At 43.5% G+C, this 15,163-nt stretch overlaps 1 protein-coding gene across 1 annotated transcript in view; it reads left to right on the top strand.

The window, feature by feature from the left end:
• The first annotated feature begins 120 nt into the window (after positions 1-120).
• The window catches only part of Kin (Kin17 DNA and RNA binding protein), a 37,412-nt gene continuing 22,369 nt past the window's right edge, over positions 121-15,163 (top strand). Inside the window, exons 1-5 of the mRNA XM_005383878.2 lie at positions 121-293; positions 4,277-4,371; positions 8,043-8,086; positions 8,169-8,291; positions 9,546-9,727. Coding sequence (XP_005383935.1) covers positions 180-293; positions 4,277-4,371; positions 8,043-8,086; positions 8,169-8,291; positions 9,546-9,727 — 558 coding nt within the window. The 5' untranslated portion in view covers positions 121-179. The remainder of the gene's footprint in view (positions 294-4,276; positions 4,372-8,042; positions 8,087-8,168; positions 8,292-9,545; positions 9,728-15,163) is intronic.

Below are 15,163 nucleotides of genomic sequence, written 5' to 3'. Positions count from 1 at the left end.
GCTCTCCTTCGCTCTCGTTTCCTCGCGCCTGAAAGAAACCTCGCGAGCGTTGGTGTCTGGTCTTTCCAGGCCCCACCTTCTTCTGGCTGTCAGTTTTGTCCCGCCTACCGCCTCAGTCCACTTCCGCTTCCGGTCGGCAGGGTTCCTGTCTCCAGAAAGTGGTCGTCTCGGTGGTCGCGATGGGGAAGTCAGACTTTCTCACCCCCAAGGCCATCGCCAATAGGATTAAGTCCAAAGGGCTTCAGAAGCTGCGCTGGTATTGCCAGATGTGTCAGAAGCAGTGCCGGGACGAGGTGAGTGGGCCTGGGCTCGTCCGTGTCCCCCGAGACCCGCTGGAAATCCGGGCTCGGCTCCAGACGCCGCGCGGGCGCGGGTCCCGCTCGGGAGGCGTCCGCGAAGGGAGCTGGCCGCGCCGGCTGCTTACCCGGCACAGCTGCCCCTGCTCCTTCCCCGCCTCCAGCAGAAGGGAAGCCGAAGGGTTCTGCGGCTTCCCCGGTGGCGGGGGTAGGGCAGGACGCCCCGCTCCTCGTCCCTGCCCGGCCGGAGAGAGGCGGGGTGCGTAGGAGTCCCCTATTCGGAATCGGGGGAGAGGGAAAGCGGAGCTCATTCACGAGGCTCAACTGAAGAGTGTTTACGGAGCGCCTGAACTCCGGGTCCGGAATGACCCTGCTTGGACGGGCGGAGGACTGAAGTCAGACGGCTCGGGTGTGAAGTCGGGCTGCGCCGCTTACCGTGATGCCGCCTCTTTGTTCACTCATCTGTGAGGTGGAGGTAATGTGGAAGCCCGCCCGCAGAACTGTTGTTGAGTTTTAAATGAGTGAGTTATGCCTAACGCCGTTCAGAGTCAGGCAGATCTCGAAAGGTTCTGCGTGTTGTGCTGTGGAGTTTGCGCTTTTGCCAGTTAAGGAGGTGGGAGGTGGAGCCCGTGAAAGACCTGAGAGCGGGCTGCTTCACTGGGCGTTTTTCTCTGGGGCTGGACTGGGCACGAGTGAAGCACGCCGAGGCAGTAGTGCAGATCTAATCCAGTGCTTCTTCCTCCCATTTCTCTTTGAATTGAAGTCAAGGTGAGGTCCCGTACACCAAACCAGCCGCCGGTACAACGAAGGTCCATGCATCGGCTGCCCTGTGTCTCAGTCTGCCCGGCCTAGTAAAACAATGCAGCGGGAACTTACTTCTCGCCGTGGTGGAGGCTGGCCCGCCCTAGTTCAGGAGGCTGGCCTGGCTGCATGCTAGGGAGGGCCCTCTCCTTTTCTGCAGACAGCAGTTTCCCTGGAAACACAGAGAGAGAAACAAGCTCAAAGCACTTGCAAGGGTCCTCACCCCGTCAAGGGTACCCTCAGGACCTCATCTACGTTTAATTACTTCCCAAAGGCCCTGCTTCCTAATGTCGTCCCATTGGGGGTAGAGTTTCAATATATGAATTTTGGGATTCCGTAACCTAACACGTTTTTTTGCTACATTTATTTTACTTTCCGAAACAGTAACGTCAAGATATTTCACCTCTAAATACTTAAACATGTAGATAAAATCTCAATACTTTCCAATATAACTGCAGTGTAGGTTAATATGTCATCGATATAACAAAAGAAAAATTGCTCTGTATCATCTGATACACTGATGGCAAACCTTTTAGGGCTTTCAGTGATACAAACAGCCTGGGATTACTCATTCACACTTCCTTAGTTGTTCCCCAGTTGTTTTTTAAAGAAGTTTTTAAACTGGGCGTGGGTTCACGCCTGTAATCCCAGCACTGGGGAGGCTGAAGCAAGAGGATTGGTGTGAGTTCGAGACCAGCGTCAGCTGCAAAGTGAGTTCAAGGCCAGCCTGAAGTGCATAGTGAAACTCTGTCTCAAAATGACAAGAAAATAGAAGAAGTTTTTAAAAGCCAAGATCCAATCACAAGTCCTGCATTGGATTTATTTGCTGGGCCTTTTTTTTTTAATATAAAATATCTTTCTTTCTTTCTGTCTGTTTTTATTTTTTGGTACTGGGAATTGAACTCAGGACTTTGTGCTTGCCGTGTAAACGCTTGTGCCACTGAGCTGTATCCCCAGCCCCAAATATCTTTATTTAAACTTTCTAGAAGATGAATTATTTGTAATTGGCATACAGGCTAATAAAAAGCACCTCAGGTTGCGAGACATGCAGACTAAGTGCGAGGAGTGAATCTGTAGTGGACTCTGAGCATCTCTCCAGACTGTCAAATCCTTCCCACGTGAAAACTATCACCCCGGATACTTCGGTGTCCTAATAACTTCATAGAATTATGCCCTTTAAGTCCCTTTTATATCTTACTGTACTACATGCATTTACAAAGTTCATGTGCTGACAGATGCTCCTTTTGTGCCAAAGTTTGGGAAACTGGGTTCAGTGTAGTTAAGTACTCTGAAGAGCTTAGGTTCTGAACAGCTCCGTGAGTTTTCTCCTGCCAAACTGGCCTAATCTGTTTAAATATATCTTTTTACTGTTCTACAAGGACACCAGGTATTATGGATTGTGTCTAGATGTCCCTCCAAAGCCTCATGGGGTCATAGGTGAGGTTTTTTCAGGTGGCTGGATCTTGAGTGTGTGGTGCTGGGATTAAAGGTGTGTGATAACTAAATCAGTCCGCTGACTGGTTTGGCAAGTAGCCTAGAGAGAGTATAAAAGGGGCAGAAAGAAGCTGCAAAGGTCCCCCTTTCTTGCTTGCTTTTGCTGTCTTCTGCTTGCCATGGACAGGTTGTCTTCCGCGTTGCCCCTCGGCCAAGCCTGCTTTGGAACCAGCCGACAGGGACTGGAACCTCAGCAGACTGTGAGCTAAAGAAACCTTTCCCCTGTTGCTTTGGGTGTCTGGTGTTTGGTCTCAGCAGCAAGAGAGAAGTAACTAAGACATCAGCTCTCAAGGGATCACATTACGCAGACAGCCAGTTATGTACATGAGGCTCTTGTTCAGAGCTACTCGATGGTAAAGGCATCAAGCTGCCACCTGACCATTTCTTCCTGTCTGACATGGGCGGACAGTGCCTACCTCAGAGATATAAGAGTTAAATGAAAGGGGCCCGGGGAGCACCTGCTGTGAGGCCTGGTCAACACCAGCGCTGTCCTCCCGCTCTAACTCCTGTGCTGTGTACACACATTCTGTACTCTCTCACCTCATGTTCCAATCTGTCGTCAGACTGCTTTGGATGGTACCGTAAGAGGTGTTCAGATCTTCAGCAGTTTCCTGATAGTCGTGTATTTGACTGGATCATGTTGCTTACTCTTTCAGCATTCTCTCAGGTTTTTGAGGGTTCAGGACCCCAGTCCCTCCATTGTTAACAGATTCACAAACGCTTACGAAATCACTCAAACCGCTTGTAAACTGTCTTCCTGGCCACTGCAGAGCACTGTAAACTAACTTGAACAGTTCATGTGTTTCTTTTGCACTTGTTTGTAGTTTGAAACAAAACTTCACATTAATGCATTGTTGGTGATGGTCGTTTATGGCACTTTTTAAAAACACACCTTCTTTGCACCCTAGCTCAGACTGGTTGCCCTGAACAAGTTGAAACTTGTCCCTTACTGCACCTAAGGTTCCATGTACTCTTCTCCTATTGAAGGTCCATGCCTTTTGGTTGGGTGGCCAAATGCACTCATCGTTTTTACCACACCACGTATGTTTAAGAGTATGTCAGCTCATTAGAGACAGCTTCCTGCTGTAACTATAGAGTCACAATTGGTGTCGACTGACACACCAGTGAGCGCGCCCCAGCTTCAATGGCTTGCGCCTGAGGTTCTCAGCCTGCACTCAGAACTCAGACTGCTGACCTCTGCGTATGTTGGAGAGAAACTCCTAAGGCTCAGGGTTGTCCGTGGTCTGGGTTCTTCTGAGACCCATCTGGAGCCTGCTGTAAAGTGGTGGGTCTTCCTGTAGCCTCCCAGAACAAAACAAAACAAAACCCAAACCAGAAGCATGTGTGTAACACTGTGAGGTAGGTGCTCCGTAAGAACTGGTTCAATTGAGTCCAAAAAGTTCGGTTACTGTGCCTCATAATGTTTGTTATTAATGTCTGATGGTATGCACTGCTGTTTTTCAGTCTCTGATCTCAGAGATTGTTCTTTGGTTACCACATTTGCAAAACTCAACTCCATAAAAAGTATAAATAAAAAAACTGGAGGGTGGTTGTTACTAGGGATTAGATATTTATAATTTATCATTAAACAGCAGATTTTTTAGGACTTAATTCAGTACTTCTACTCAAAGTCCACTTTGGTGCTGTACATCAGAACTTAACTACCACTTCTATATTTTTTGTAGAATGGCTTTAAGTGTCATTGTATGTCAGAATCTCATCAGCGACAACTATTGTTGGCTTCAGAAAATCCTCAGCAGTTTATGGATTATTTTTCAGAGTAAGTAACTCAAAGACATCCTTATCTCATAAGCTTTATTCAAGTGGACATTTAATGGGTGTGTGATACTTCACATATTGGTTGTCTGTTTTGCTTTACATGTTAAAGTGATAGCTGTATTCTCTATGCTCAATTTTATCTTTTGAAAATTTATCTTAGTGTGAACTTGTTACAGACGTGCCTTTCACAGCTAATTGTCTTTTCTTCCTTCCCAACTTCAAATGTGCAAAACTATAAAACTACCTTTCACTGTGACACAGTTCTGAGGAACAGCACAGGCTGCCTTGTCAGCTGTCTGACTTCGAATCCTATACTCAGGAGCGGTGGAGGTTCCCTCTGGGTGGGTTTTCTGTGCTCAGTCTCCTTATGAGATGGCACCAAAAATGGCGCTTCTTCCAAGTATTGTTGATCTTTCCAGGGTTTTTAGAAGAATCGAGTCAATGCTTTTAAAATTCTTAGAAGAGTACCTAGCAGTCAGTTAAGATTAGCTGTTAATCATTGTCATTGCTATTAATATTCAGTTATGCTTCTATGAATCTTTTTGTTTCCAAATTTCTAGACCTTTTGGGCTGAGACTCCCTTTCTATTTATTGAAGACCTCAAAGAGTTTTTTTCATTGTTGTGTTTTTAATGTGGGTTGTAGGTATCAACACTTAGAAATTAAAACTGAGAAATTTAATTTTTTGTATTAACTCAGGTTAAAATAATGTTTTTTATGAAACAATATTTTCTGAATAAAAAATGTAACATTTTAGAAATGTCTTTAGCATTTCACAAATCTCTTTATCGTTTCACTTAACAGAAGAAGTTGGATTTGCACATCTCTTACATTTCGTCTGTTATGAAATGTTGTCTGGATTGAAGCATGTAAAGAAAATCCAGCCTTTAAATAGATGCACTGTTAGAAGGGGAAAGTATTTTAAAAATCTCTTCAGATATTTTCAGATACTCTTCTTTGATAACTGCATCAGAACACAATGTGTGGCAGCTTCTGAAAGGTTAGTTGCAGTGTAGAGTGTGAAACCAGATTCGTGAGCGTTTCGTACTGCTACGTTAAAATGCGTTGGTCTGTCTTTTGAGCAGACCTTGCCCTCATGTGTGACTCGGTAAGGTCATGTTGGTCATTCAGAACGAACAGGTTCACTGAGTTACCCAGAGCTTCCAAATTGTGACACGTTCTGTCTTTCAATGTCATCAAGTCGTACTCATTAACTTCAGCGTTGCTGTCATCACAGCATCTGCAGATACTGGGAAGTATGGCAGGCTCCCAGGGACAGGTACTGCTTTACCAAAATTCTACTCGTTGCTTAAGAGCTCAAATTTTATCGCTGGCAGCAAATGCTGTCAGTTCTTTTCCTTGACATGACAGGCTTCCTTTGTTTATTTTTGAAAAAGTGTATTCTAAATGCCCCATTGGGAGCAATGATAGTTTATGTGTCAGTGTCTTTTTAAGTAAGACCTAGTGTCTGATGAGAAATACTTCAGCTCATGGCTTCAGTCAAGGTGCTTTTCTCAAGACAGCTAATGTACAGCAATAGCAGCCACGGTGGTTCATTCGTATTTCTCATTTCAGTACAGAAAATTAGAAAGACGTGTGCTTCAGGGGTGAGAGTTAGTAATTTACTTAAAATGGAATTTCACTACTTCAGCAAGGACGTTCTAGATGAAGTTAGCCGTGGCGTTTCCTCTGAGTGCATGACCTTGAAGGCTGCATTGTCCTTTGGTACGGTCTGGCTTTAGCCCGCATCTTTGGCTTTTGTGCTGAGCTGCTGGCGTATGGACCCTGCAGTGCTTGTCTGTCGTCAGTGCAGATAGCACAGTGACAAAGGAAACATCACTTGCCCACGACCGCCTGAACCGTGTGGAAGATCTGCGGGCTGCGTGTGCTGCACTTTGGGCCGCGCCGTTCTGACGGGCTGTCTACACGTGTGCTTGCCTTCCTTCCCGCTCCCCTCACTCCGGCTGCTGACGTCTGCCCCTGTAGTGTCCGAACGTCCCTGTGCCTCTTTCCGTCTTCATCCTCCTTGGTCGTTCTGGAGTGGATGACGTTGTAACTTCCCTGGAACACTGCTCCGTTTGGTCTGCTTTTGTGGTTTTCCTGCATTTCCGCCCTTTGCGCTTTCTCTCGACTAACCCCTCTTGCACACTCAGATCCTTGGAAGTAGACAGCTTCTTCAAGGTGCCCCTTTGACTTCTTCTCATCCCACACCACACAGTCTCCGTGACTCAAAGTGGTCTTTTAACTGTTACCTTTATGCTTGGATGGTTCCTAAATCCTCCTGTTCATCCCTGATGTCAGCTTTGAACTACAGATATTTTTTCCTTTGACCACTCTAATCTGTATCTCTGAAGACTACTCAGAGCCAGAATTTCTAAAATTGAACTCCATATCCCGCGACCTGTTTCTTTAATGTGTTGTCTAATAACTGTTTACCCAGCAGACTCCTAAACTGTAAACCTTACGTTCTCTCCAAGTCACTTCTTGAGGGTTCTCCTTCACCCTGTCCTTGAAGCCTGGGCCTCCCATTCTCACTGCCCTGCTAAGTACCTCTCGGCTTCTCGCACCGCATTACTCATGACTTCCTCACAGCGTCCTAACGTGCACTTTCAGCCCCTCCTCTGTGTGCTTTATACCAACAGTTCACAAAGCGCTGTGTGCGTCAGAGTCAGTGACAGTGCTCAAAGAATGGCAGCTTCGGACTCAGCAGACCTGCGTAGGGCAGAGGTTCTGCATTTCTGTCCTGTTCGAGTGACAGTGATGATGTAGCTGGGTTTGGGACCACAACTGGAGAATTATTGTTCTCTCCGCTGTGATTATCTTTCTAATTACAGATCTTAAAAAGTTATTTCCCAACTAAATTATTTAGTGTTTTTCTATTGCCTTCATAAAATACAACCTATTTAGCATGATATTCAAGGTGCTGCAAAAATTATTACTTTCCAGCCACTTTCTGTCCCTTTAGTCTCTTCCACCCCTACTCTTACCCCGTGTTTCAATACTCTCACCTTTAGCCAGAGTAGCTTAAATGTCATTTTTCAAATGTGTGTTGCTTCCAGAGTCCTGTGCTAGCTGAGAGTAGCCTTCCTTCCTTTCTACTTATAAAAGTCTTATGTATGTTTCACTGTCTATAGTAAGACCATTTCTCGGCATTGCCTCTACTTTTTTAGGAAGCGATTGCTACATTGCTTTTTTAGTTTAAGTTGTTATGATTGGTTCTGCTAGGTCGTAATCTGCTTGGAGATGAGGATTATATCTTGTTTACCTGTGTTTGTCTGGCACTTAGTACAGTGTGCCTACTTCAGAGGGACACGTTAAGTGGCATTTTCACATGGAATAATGACAGTTTTGTATCAGAATGGGTAGATTATGTCATGCTCACTAACACTGAGAGACTTTGGGAAAAACCTCTGTAAAGGTAGGTGGTAGCTTTCACTGTGATTGTTTTACCAGGACAAAACATTAGACCTTCACAGTGACTTTTACCATTAATCCTTGAAAGCTCTAATCTTTTGGAGTTTTTCCTTGCTCAGATTTTACAGGTTCCTAATAATCAGGTAAATCTTTCATGTATGATTTGGACATAAAAAGTACATGACTACTTAAATTTCAGGAAGGTGATGCTATATATTTGTAGAAAGTACCTGAATGTTTTCCTTTCTTTCTTCACTAGGGAATTCCGCAATGACTTTCTAGAACTTCTCAGGAGACGCTTTGGTAAACACCTTAACTATTGTGTAATAATAACTTTACAATTGTACAGTCTTTTCAGATTGACAGTGTTGTATTTTCTTCTTAGGCACCAAGCGAGTCCATAACAACATTGTCTACAATGAGTACATCAGCCACCGGGAGCACATCCATATGAATGCAACTCAGTGGGAAACACTGACTGACTTCACGAAGTGGCTGGGCAGAGAAGGTAAGAAGAGAGATTCCAGTAGTTGTTGTGGGGGTTCATTGACAGGAGAGAAAGAATTGTCAGTTTCATTCTCACTTTTTTTTTTTTGTGGTACCGGAGATCGAACTCACGACCTCGCCCTTGCCAGGCAGGAGCTTACACCACTGAGCTATATCCCCAGCCCTTCATTCCCAATTCATAGAAAGAAGACTGCATAGGGCAACATAAGAACAGGAGAAGTTGGACATGGTGATGCACACCTGCAATTCCAGCTTTCTGGGAGGCTGAGGCCGGAGGATCACAAGTTTGAGTCTAGCCTGGGCAACTTAGCTATTTAACAAGACCCTGTCTCAAAAGTAAAACAGGACTAGGGATATAAGCTCAGTGTGAAAATTTGGGTTCAATTCTCAGTACTGCAAGAAAAACTGGAGGAGAAGAAAGTACTATTCCAGCAGTGATTTTCTAAATATAATTGATGATGAGTATCTGGTATAGTTCTTTTGACAATTCAAAGATTTATCACTGGACCATTGTTTAGATGGAGTGTTATTAGCAATCTCTTCCTTCCTTCCCTCCCATGTTTATTTAACTTTATGGGACTTTTCTTACCCCATCTTAAGGTGATTTTTTAAAAAAATTTTCTTTTTCCCTAGGATGAAAAGTTAGGAAGAGAAAAGAGTTTAAAGCCAATGTACTTCGTGTGTGTGTGTGTGTGTGTGTGTGTGTGTGTGTGTCTGTGTCTGTGTCTTTTGAGACAGGGTCTCGCTATGCAGTTCAGGTTGGCTTTGCGCTCACTTTGTAGCCCAGGCTGGCCTCCAATTTGCAGCAATCCTCCTGCCTCAGCCTCCTGAGAGCTGGGATTACAGGTGTGCACCCCCACCCCCCACCCCCAGCTTTATACTTTTTATTCAGTATGTTGTTTTGTTTCATTTCAAGTTAACAAAGCATCATGCTCTCATTGGACATTAGATATGCAGGTATGGGAGGAAAATAACTGCAAGATAATGCTTTTCCATGTATTTCCATTATTTAAATATGTGGTCTCAGTGCAGCTATGTAAAAATCCTACTGACAGTTTTTTTCTGCTTGAAGTGATAAAAAAATTCTATTTGTATCGAATTTCATTAAATGTAAATATGAAAATTTCATGTGCTTCATGAGTTGGTGTATTTGATTGTATTTGAATGAATGAGAAAATATGCAAAGATGGAACATGTGTATATTTCCATTTGCTCTGCCTGTATACAAATGGATAGTACCTGTTGTTCTCTTAAGGCCTGTGCAAAGTGGATGAGACCCCCAAAGGCTGGTATATTCAGTACATAGACAGGGACCCAGAGACCATTCGCCGGCAGCTGGAGCTAGAGAAGAAGAAGAAGCAGGACCTTGACGATGAAGAAAAATCTGCCAAATTTATTGAAGAACAAGTGCGAAGAGGTCTGGAAGGGAAGGAGCAGGTGGGCAGCAATGTCATTTAGAAGAACAATATCAAAAGGCCTGAAGAAGTAAAACTGCTTGTGTTTCCAAACATTAAGTCGGGATTTTAGGTGTTGTTCCGCCTAGAGGGCGGAAGAGGATGGTGTGGTGTGAAAGCTTAGGCTTTGAAGTTAGGCAGACTTTGATTCCTGACTTACTGACTTCATGCTCTTGCGTGTTTGTGGAAGCTTTCTGAACCTCAGTCTCCTCAGCTCTAAACAGACAGCATTTAATGGGAAGATACATAAGTCGATCATTTTGACATTGTAATTACTGCAGTGCTAGAGATAAATGCAGTGCATGGGTGAACGGTCTTCCATCCCAGAGAAGACAAAGAATGTGTGAAGGTAGAAAAATACCTGAGGCAAGGGGTTTTGAAGAGTAAATGGGTGACAGCCTGGTAAATGGACAAAGGAGGATGTGGCAAAGCGGTTCAGGCATAGAGTAACTAGACCAAGGCATTTATTTCTACAGATACTTGTGCCTCCTGCGCTACACTTGATCTTAGCCAAGAGGCTGAGAAGCGCTATGTGGTGCCTCCTGTGTACCAGGACTCTTCTAGGTGCTGGGTGTACACAGTGCACCAAAGAAGCAAAAGCCCTGCCCTCACGGGGCTTGCCTTGTATCAGTTGTGAGCAGGAAAATACAGTCTGGTGTGTAAGTGAAATTATTAGCTATTTAGTGTTTAAAAGCTGTATTGAGCTCTAACCAAGTTGCAGTAAAGTATAAGATGTTCATTAATCGTACATGTGCAGTTGATTGCACTTCTGCATACGTGGGGCAGGCACAAGTGAGCAGGCGAGTGAGGGTGAGCCTGTAGAGCCACACCAGGATAGACAGCATTTCTAGTATCACAGACGTTTCCCTCATGCCTCTTCCCACTTAATACCCCATCCCCTGAAAGTTACAACTTTCTGATGTGTCCGTTTTGGTTAGTTTAGTTCATTCTTTAACCTCGTCTAAACTGAATCCTACTCTATGTTCTCCTTTGTGTCTGACTTGTAAAACTCAAACATAATGTTGTGCAGTTCACCCATCTCTTTCCTAGGTTTCGTTCTTTTTTAATTTTTTAAATATATATAAAAGCATGAAATTGGTATATTTTATGCTTAATGTATTTTATGTTATTTGGTATCATGTAATGTTTTAGTACATGTATACAGTTGTGTAATCTGGGTAAACATATTTATCTCCTCAAACATCTCTCATTCTCTTTTATTTTTTAAGGTGATGTATGGTAACCCATTTTATGATTCTGACATAACCCATTTTTCTGCTGAGGAACGTTTGGCTTGGTTTCAGTTGTTCACTACTGTGAAGACTTGCTCTGGTCATCATTGCTCAGGTCTTGTTGAAGCCATTTAACATAGAGGGGTGCCCAGAGTAGGAGGCAGTAAGACTTTCTTTGGTATAATATAATTTATTTGGCAGTTTTGGACAGAAGCTTGTATTGGGTGACAGCAAAATTTGAGGATCTGCACAATCTGAGGCAGGAGGAAGGGGTTTATATGCTAATTAGACAAAGGTAGGGTATAGCCAAATGCAATGTACTTTCTCAAAAAACAATTATTTGTGGGCTGGCTCAATGGTAGAACACTTACCCAACATGCATAGGACCAAGGGTTTGATTCCCAGCATTGCAAATGACAAAATTATTCATATGTCCAATGTCTGAAAGTCTTGTTGTCAATGGATGGCAAAGATGCCTGGCTACCTTAATGCCTTTGTTTATCCTGTAGGGTTTGAAATTCAAGTTGAGGTGACACAGAGGGCAAAACGGTGGTTATAATCAATATGGCTACAGTCATGTCAAGCTGAATACATACAGTGGTCTACAGTGATCTTGCCTGAGGCCCTGCACAAAATACTCCTTTCTAAGGCATTTTACCTAATTGAGAGAGTTAAAAAGCAAGAAGGAGGCAGGAAGTGATAAGGAAGCCTTCAAGCAGTAGATTTCTCAAAAGAGAAAACAGCGCGCCCCTCCACTGCACCACAGCACTTCTGGTCTGCTGACTGCTTTTGTTTCTTCTTGCAGCCAGGAGGGCAGGAAACTCTTGGAAGACTGTGAGTGATTCCAAAGTGTTACTACCTAGACTAGTGGGCGAATTTTGTTTCTTACTTTGTGGCCCGCTACATTTTCAGAAGGGAGAGCTGAATGAAATAAGTGTATCTTGGTGGGTGCGTGCATGGTTTATCTGCGGATCTTGTGTTTATGGTAGTTTTAGGTGCAGAATCACTGTAAACCCTGAATTACTTTTCCCAGGGGACATACAGAGTTAGGCGCCTCTCAGCCTCTTTTCACAACCTTTCTGTCCACTGACCAACACGTGACCTTGTTTTATGTGTGTTTCTGTGTGGACACCGCCATGATTTGTGACTGGATGTCCCTGCAAAGCCTCAGGGGGTTATGGGGGGCAGGCTTTCCCAAGGTGGCTGAATCTAGAGTTTGTGATTGGTTCATTGTCCAGTGTTGGGATTAGTGGTGTGAGTGCTACACACATCTAGGGCAGGTAGCCTGCATACAATAAAAGGGAAGAACAGAGGCTTGCTTCTCCTCTTTTTGCTCTTGCTGCTTTTGCTGTGTTCCCCTGTCCCCGTGAACTGTTGCCCCTGTGCCATGTGCCACCTTGCCTTGGAGGCAGCTGATTATGGACTAAAACCTCCACAAACTGTGAACTAAATAAAACTTGCCTTCCTTAATTTTGGGCATTGGGTATTTTGTCTCAGCAACAAGAAGAGTAAGTAAGGTAGAATCAACATTGACCTCATGACTAACCGCAGTGTGTGTAACACAGGCCTGAATGATTTGACCCTGACTTTGTTAGACCTCCTTACCTCAGGACACTAACCAAGCCCATCTGCTCTATGCTTAAGGACCGTTTTATTGTTTCGTTTTTTTGAGACAGGGTCTCATTATTTGGTTCAGGCTGGTCTTGACTTGTGGCAATCCTTCAAGGCAGTAAGGCTTAAGATACTGGTAGGGACCAGTTTATCAACCACCTTTTATATCATGTTAGTTGAGGTTTTTTGGTTGTTTTTTTTTTTTTTTTTTTTTCTTTTTGAGACAGGGTCTCACTGTGCAGTTCAGGCTGGCCTTGAAGTCACTTTGTAGCCCAGGCTGGCCTCAAACCCACAGCAGTCTTCCTGTCTCAGCCTCCTAAGTGCTGGGATTATAAGCATGAGCCACCATGCCCATTTTAATTGAGCTTTTTGATAAGTGAGACTGCATTGTAGCATTAGTTACATTAATATATACATCTTCACATAACCCTTAGGCGTTTTCAGCACTGAACTAAAATAAGAATTATTTACCGAATTATAAAATTTAAACACATTATGGAGAAAACTCTTTATTCTTGAATTTCTCTTACCTTTTTAAAATTTAAACTTCTGTTTTCAGTAGATCAGAGAAAATTTAATTTCTTATTATGGAAGTTAAGAATCTTTTTTTTTTTTTTTCTTTTTCTTTTGGTACCAGGAATGGAACTCAGGACCTTGCACTTGCCAGGCAGGTGCTTGTGCCTCTGAGCTATCTCCCTAGCCCTGAGAGTCATGTCTTCTTGTGTAGAGGAAAGTGGGGAAGATAGTTTACTTTTTGGAATAATGTTATTGTTTGGTAATGTTTTAGTTACTGCTAAAACTGTCAAGTTATTTTATGCTTTACGGCTACAAATGCTGCCTTTACGGAAAAATAAGGGAAACACTTAAAGCATATCCGTTGTAAGTGAGATTATGCCCACTTGCCTTGCCATGTGAAAGTGTTTATGGGCATTGCCTGAGAAAAGAATATTTAATTAGACCTCAGGAATATCTTTTCATTTTAATTAGTAGAAACAATAATTAGTATTTATAGACCACCTACTATAGAGAACACTCTGCTAGGTGCTTCCCACATTTTTTTTTTATTATTTTCTTCTTTGGTACCGGGAATTGAACTCAGGGCCTTGTGTCTGTGCCGCTGAGCTACATCCCCAGCCCAAGGAGCTTTTATGGGGGCGTTTTTTTTTACTATTTTCTTTTTTGCCACATTCTTTTTGTTTTTGTTTTTTGTTTTTTGTTTTTTGTTTTTTTTGGTTTTTCTCCGGTACCGGGAACTGAACTCACGACCTTGCGCTTGCCAGGCAGGCGCTTTTGCCGCTGAGCTAAATCCCCAGCCCCTGCCACATTCTTTATTCTATTTAATCCTTCGTGTCGGTCACCTTTCCACTCACTGGGGCAGTGACCTGACACCTGCAACATGATGAAGGAGAGGTTTGTTTGGGGCTTGCAGTTTGAGAAGGGCGCAGTCCACGGCTGGCTGCAGGACTGCACCATCGTGGCAGAGGAAAGTGCTCAGGTCATGGCATCTGGGAAGCAGAGAGCAAGCAGAGAGCACCAGAGAGAAACAATACCGGGACCAGATACAGTCCCCAAGGTCGCACACCCACCCACTTCCGCAGCTGGGCCCCACCTCCGATAGCCCCTTTGGCTGTGCATTCCTCCCTGGCTTAGCTCATTAGTGGCGTTAGCACCCACAGTGTGAGCCTTGTTTAAACTGTGATACCTCCTGCATGTGTCAAGAGTCCTTTGTGCCTCCCTATTAAAAGGGGAGATTGTAAGGTCTACTCAAATGAGATAATTGCTTCATCTCAAAATCTGTAACTTACTCTGATTTTCAGAAATTTTTTTTCCGAAAGTCAGTAGCATTTATAGGTTCCAGGGGTGAGGACCTGATATCTATGAGTACTCAGCCTGAGGAACCCGTATGTGAAGTCTTGATGTTATTGTTAGTAAAATACTAGTTTCATTTGACCAAGCTCTGAATTCTGTCTTGGTTGTGTATATTACTGTGTAAACAGTGTCACAGATAATACAACTGAAAGACCCATCCGTGTTATTTTCTCTGAGATGGTAGTGTGTGTTTATAGGATGGGAGATCTGCTCCGCTGACTTTTCCCTCGTAAAAATAATAACTTAGAATGAGCTAAATAATGTAGACATTTAAAAGGACATTTTAGGCGATGTTGAGGCATAAAAGTGTGCTCTCACAACTGCCCAGGAGTTTCTTTGAGCTGACCGCTAAGATGCACCGGCACACCCTTCTGAATACTCTTCCGTGTGTACGTTGTCCCACTTGAAAAGACAAATAACAAAGACTTAGGGAAGATGATGAAATGAGAGATTATAAAGCTAGTATGTTGGAGAGGGAGGCATGATACGCAGTTTTGTTTTAGTCTTAGGTGCTCAGTCATTGTACTAAATTATCCTATATATAGAAAGGTTTTTTGTTTTTGTGTTTGTTTTTAGCTTTTTAATTTTTTGGTGCTGAGGACCAAACCAGGGCCTCCTACTTGCTAGACAGGTGTTCTACCACTGAGCTAAATTCCCAGCCCCTAGGAAGGTTTTGCTTTTTAAAGTAGTCCTGTAAGTTAGTAATG

Source organism: Chinchilla lanigera, unplaced genomic scaffold (genome assembly GCF_000276665.1).
Source record: "Chinchilla lanigera isolate Chin_1 unplaced genomic scaffold, ChiLan1.0 scaffold00020, whole genome shotgun sequence".
Taxonomy (NCBI): Eukaryota; Metazoa; Chordata; class Mammalia; order Rodentia; family Chinchillidae; genus Chinchilla; species Chinchilla lanigera.
The sequence above is the reverse complement of the archived record's forward strand: the minus strand, read 5'-3'. Positions and strand labels throughout refer to the sequence as shown.